The sequence below is a fragment of the Fulmarus glacialis genome, unplaced genomic scaffold (assembly GCF_000690835.1).
Source record: "Fulmarus glacialis isolate BGI_N327 unplaced genomic scaffold, ASM69083v1 scaffold20551, whole genome shotgun sequence".
NCBI lineage: Eukaryota > Metazoa > Chordata > Aves > Procellariiformes > Procellariidae > Fulmarus > Fulmarus glacialis.
In genome coordinates this window covers 30,419-34,217 of record NW_009193657.1, presented here as the reverse complement: position 1 = coordinate 34,217, position 3,799 = coordinate 30,419, and the positions used below count along the sequence as shown (strand labels likewise).

The window sequence follows — 3,799 nt, the reverse complement described above, 5'->3', positions numbered from 1 at the left end:
TCTGCTGGGGGGGGGGCGGGGCGAGGCAGAGTGCCGTTACCCCGGCTGTGTGGCAGGCAGGGCTGGCTGCGTCCCCTCTCAGCCCCACGTCCCCCAGCCAGCATCGTCTCTCCGCAGGCCGGACGGGCTCATGTACCAGATGTTCAGGAACCAGTTCCTCTCCTTCTCCATGTACCAGAGTAAGTGTTGCCACGTGTGCTGCTACCGCGGCTGGCCTCGGGCGCGGAGCGTGCCTGCCCGGCTCTGCGACATGTGGAGACTCAGTTGTAGCTGCTCGCAGCTCTCGGCTCACCTGGCTTTTCCCTCGGCCTCTTTCCACCACCCTGGCACCGGGACAGTCTTTGTGCGCAGCGTGATCTCGCAGCTGGGCTGATGCTGGGGCCAGGGGATGGTGCCTGGGCACCTGCTGACGGGAGCCACGCTCTCCTTGCAGGCTTCGTGCAGTTCCTCCAGTACTACTATCAGAGCGGGTGCTTGTACCGGCTGCGAGCGCTGGGCGAGAGGCACAACATGGATCTGACTGTGGGTAAGCCGGGATCTTCCCTTACTGATTGTCCCAGTCCAACTGGACCTGCTGTTGCTGCAGGGCCCATGGCTGCTAGCAGCCTCCCTCCCAGCACCAGACTGGTGCTCAGCTAACTGGGAGCTGTGGTTTCTGTCAAAAGGCAACGGTGACAGTTATTTTTGTTTCGAGGTTAGTTTGACTGTGGTTTATCAGTGGCAGAAACGGTAAAAGCTACAAATAAAGCCAAAGCTCTGAAAGCAGCATCTCCCCTGAGGCAGCAGCATCCCATAGGCTGGATGTCCCCCTCCTCCTGCTCTCCTGGGGCCGCCGGCCCACAGCTGGCTCCCTCGGGATGCAAGGTAGCAGCGGATGCGGCTCCTGGCATCGGAGCTTCCCCCAGGAATCTGCTTCACAGACAGAAAAGCCTCCCTTCAACACCCCACGTACTTGTGGGCTGTCGCCTCCCTGGCCCCTGCGACACCAAGTGCTCGGGCTCGGGACAGCAGCTGCGGGCGAGGGCAGCTCTGTGACAGCAGCTTCCTGGAGGGGCCCAGGTTAGCCCAGGGCTAGGAGTCCCTGCCGCAGCCCTCCCAGTGTCTACAAGCGCCCACAGCGAGGGAGGCTGCATTAGCCTGGCAGGACCTTCTCAGCCAGGCATGGGGTGGCCACTAAACCTCCCTGCCCGCCACCTCAGGAGCTGGGCTCTGTCCGGTCCCCCAGCTAGCATGTCCTTGGGTCCCCATAGCAAACCTTCATCCTTTGCAGAGGGCTTCCAGTCCTGGATGTGGAGAGGCCTCACGTTCCTGCTTCCCTTCCTCTTCTTTGGGCAGGTGAGTGTGCACAGATCCTTGCGGGGACCTGCAGGAGGCCAGAGCCTCAGGCGGGAGCAGATCGTGCCATATTCCCGGCTCCACTTGGCAGCCTGGACATCACACAGGTTCCCGCAGGCTGCTGCGGCCACATGATACAGATGCCAGGGGCACAGAAATGCTTTCAATAAATGCTGAGCCTTTTCCTCCAAAGCACCCACCACCTCCACGACTCAGCTAGTGAGATGGGGAGGACCTGGGGTAGTTCTGCCAAGTGCTCAAGTGATTTGCAAAACACAGCAGAGGGGCTGGCTCCGAGAACCCTTCCAAAACCCTCCTGAGCTTCAGCTCTGAGCTGCTGTTGCTGAAGGTCCAGTTCTTCTTTGGTCAGATCATTTAGGCCGATGGCCAAAAGCAGTAGGCTGGTCTGAGGCTTCCTCCCGGCCGTTGGGCTCCAGAAGGTGGCAAGAAAAGGGGAGATGTCTCAACTGGGGTCCTCTGGGGACGAGTCCTCTGGCCTCGAGCCTGGACAGGGTTTCACTGCGTGCTGGGGCAGGCTGGCCTCGTGCGAGGTCTGCATGGGGTCTGTGCCCAGAGGAAGCAGCTGGATGAGCCTCTGAAAGCAGAAACTCCCTTCAATCTCCTCTCACCTGCAGTTCTGGCAGCTCTACAATGCCATCATCCTCTTCCGCATGATCCAGCACCCAGAATGCAAGGAGTGGCAGGTAAGGGGGCTCCCAGGCAGCTGCCCTGGGGAGGGGGATGCCCCAGGCAGGTCCCTCCCTGCTGACTCGTGCCTCTGCGGCTCCCGCAGGTCCTCATGTGCGGCCTCTCCTTCTTCATCCTCTTCCTGGGGAACTTCTACACCACCCTCCGCGTCGTCCACCAGAAGTTCCAGAACAAGAACAAAGACACAAAGCGGAATTGAAGGGTGGCAGCGTGGGGGCCAGGACTGTTTGTCCCCACCAGCTCCATGTCCCATCCCCATCTCCTCGATGCCGTCCGGACTCTGGTGTCTCACCATTCCTTGGAAGCCTGGGTGTGGGACAGAGCTTGGGGCCCGCTCACGAATAGACCACGTGTTCACTGCGGTGCTGGATCTGTGCCTGAGTCACTCACCTGGAGTCAGGAGCACCCTGCAACTTCTTGCCTGTCTGCTTTCCTCCTCTGGGAGAGCAGGGTGCCTGGGACAGCTGCTCCCCTTCCCTCTGCCCTGAAGACTTTTACTGGGATGGTTCTCTGGGGTGAAGCCCAGCTCTGCTGGCACTCCCCACCCCGCTGTGGGCAGGGGGCAGCCCGCGGTGCCCGGCTTGCATCAACTCCCTTGGGACAAGGCAGGGTCCAGGGCTGATACCTGCCTCTTACAGAGCTCCTGGGGTGGTCGAGGCTCTCCGCAGCCCTGCAGCCAGGGCAGCCCCTGCATGTTGAAGGCAGAGGTAAAGAGGCCCTCGCATTTCATGGGCAAGCAATCGCTTCCCTGGCTGCCCCGGCAGCCCTCTTTACTTTCAAGGGCAGCTGGAGGCTGTGAACAAGTGCTGGCTTCCAGGGGGTCGTACCCCAGTTCCTCCTTTGCCTTCAAGCTGCAGGGCAGAGGGGGCTGAGGTGGGGGAGCTGTGGCACTGGAGGGGTGGGAGCACCACGAGCCTGAACTAGGCTTCACGCTGGAGCTGTGCAAACAGCACCCTGGTCTCGTGTTTCTGGAGGATGCACACATAAAAATAAAGGGAAGGTACTGCCTCGGGTCACCAGGGTGGTCTCAGAACAGCTTGCATGCTCTGCTCTGTGGTTTTGGCTCATCTGACAGCGGGCCCCTGACACAACATGTCAGGGTGAGGGAAGAAAAGCCAGCTCCAAGTGCCCCCACACCAGCCTGGGGTGCAGGGTGCGGTGGGGACAGGAGGGCAGTGCTGCAAGCTCCCTCCTGTGGCACCCCCTGGCCTGCACAGCCCCATGCCACGGGCTGTGGCCAGAGCTTTGGCCACCCAACGAGCCCAGCGGGACTTCAGTGTCCCTGCAGACCGGGGGAAGAGAAGCCCTGTACTACCACCAGGAACTCCTAAAGCGTTGGGAACCAACCAGCACGTCTAGCACAGCTGTGCCTCAGCCCAGAGCCATGCGTCCTCACCGCCCTGCCAGGGCTCAGCACCCCAGGGCAAGGGCTGCCCCCAGCCCCAGCTGAGCCCAGAGTTGCCGCCTGTTCCCCAGGTCTCCTCCTGGTTTGCAGCCATTGCTCCTCCTGCCTCCCTCTTCCCTCTGGCTGAGCAGAGAGAGGGCAGGAAGCAAACTACAGAAACAGTATTTTTATTCCAAGGGCAAATGTATTTAAATAATTTACAGTCATTGGACAGCCTGAAAGGTTTGGTTTTGTTTTTTTTTTCCATGATTAAATCACAAAGATGTTAAAATAAAAACAGTGTTTAAAAAATGACCATACACAGCATGAGGGAGGGGCTGGGCACAGGGGAGCTGCCGGCTGCAGGACCCC

The 3,799-nt window shown here is 60.2% G+C and overlaps 1 protein-coding gene across 1 annotated transcript in view; it reads left to right on the top strand.

The window, feature by feature from the left end:
- TMEM120A (transmembrane protein 120A) overlaps nt 1-2,457 on the top strand; it is a 6,573-nt gene extending 4,116 nt beyond the window's left edge. The window contains exons 8-12 of the mRNA XM_009587538.1: nt 118-179; nt 434-526; nt 1,271-1,335; nt 1,971-2,039; nt 2,129-2,457. Coding sequence (XP_009585833.1) covers nt 118-179; nt 434-526; nt 1,271-1,335; nt 1,971-2,039; nt 2,129-2,242 — 403 coding nt within the window. The 3' untranslated portion in view covers nt 2,243-2,457. The remainder of the gene's footprint in view (nt 1-117; nt 180-433; nt 527-1,270; nt 1,336-1,970; nt 2,040-2,128) is intronic.
- The last annotated feature ends 1,342 nt before the right edge of the window (nt 2,458-3,799 follow it).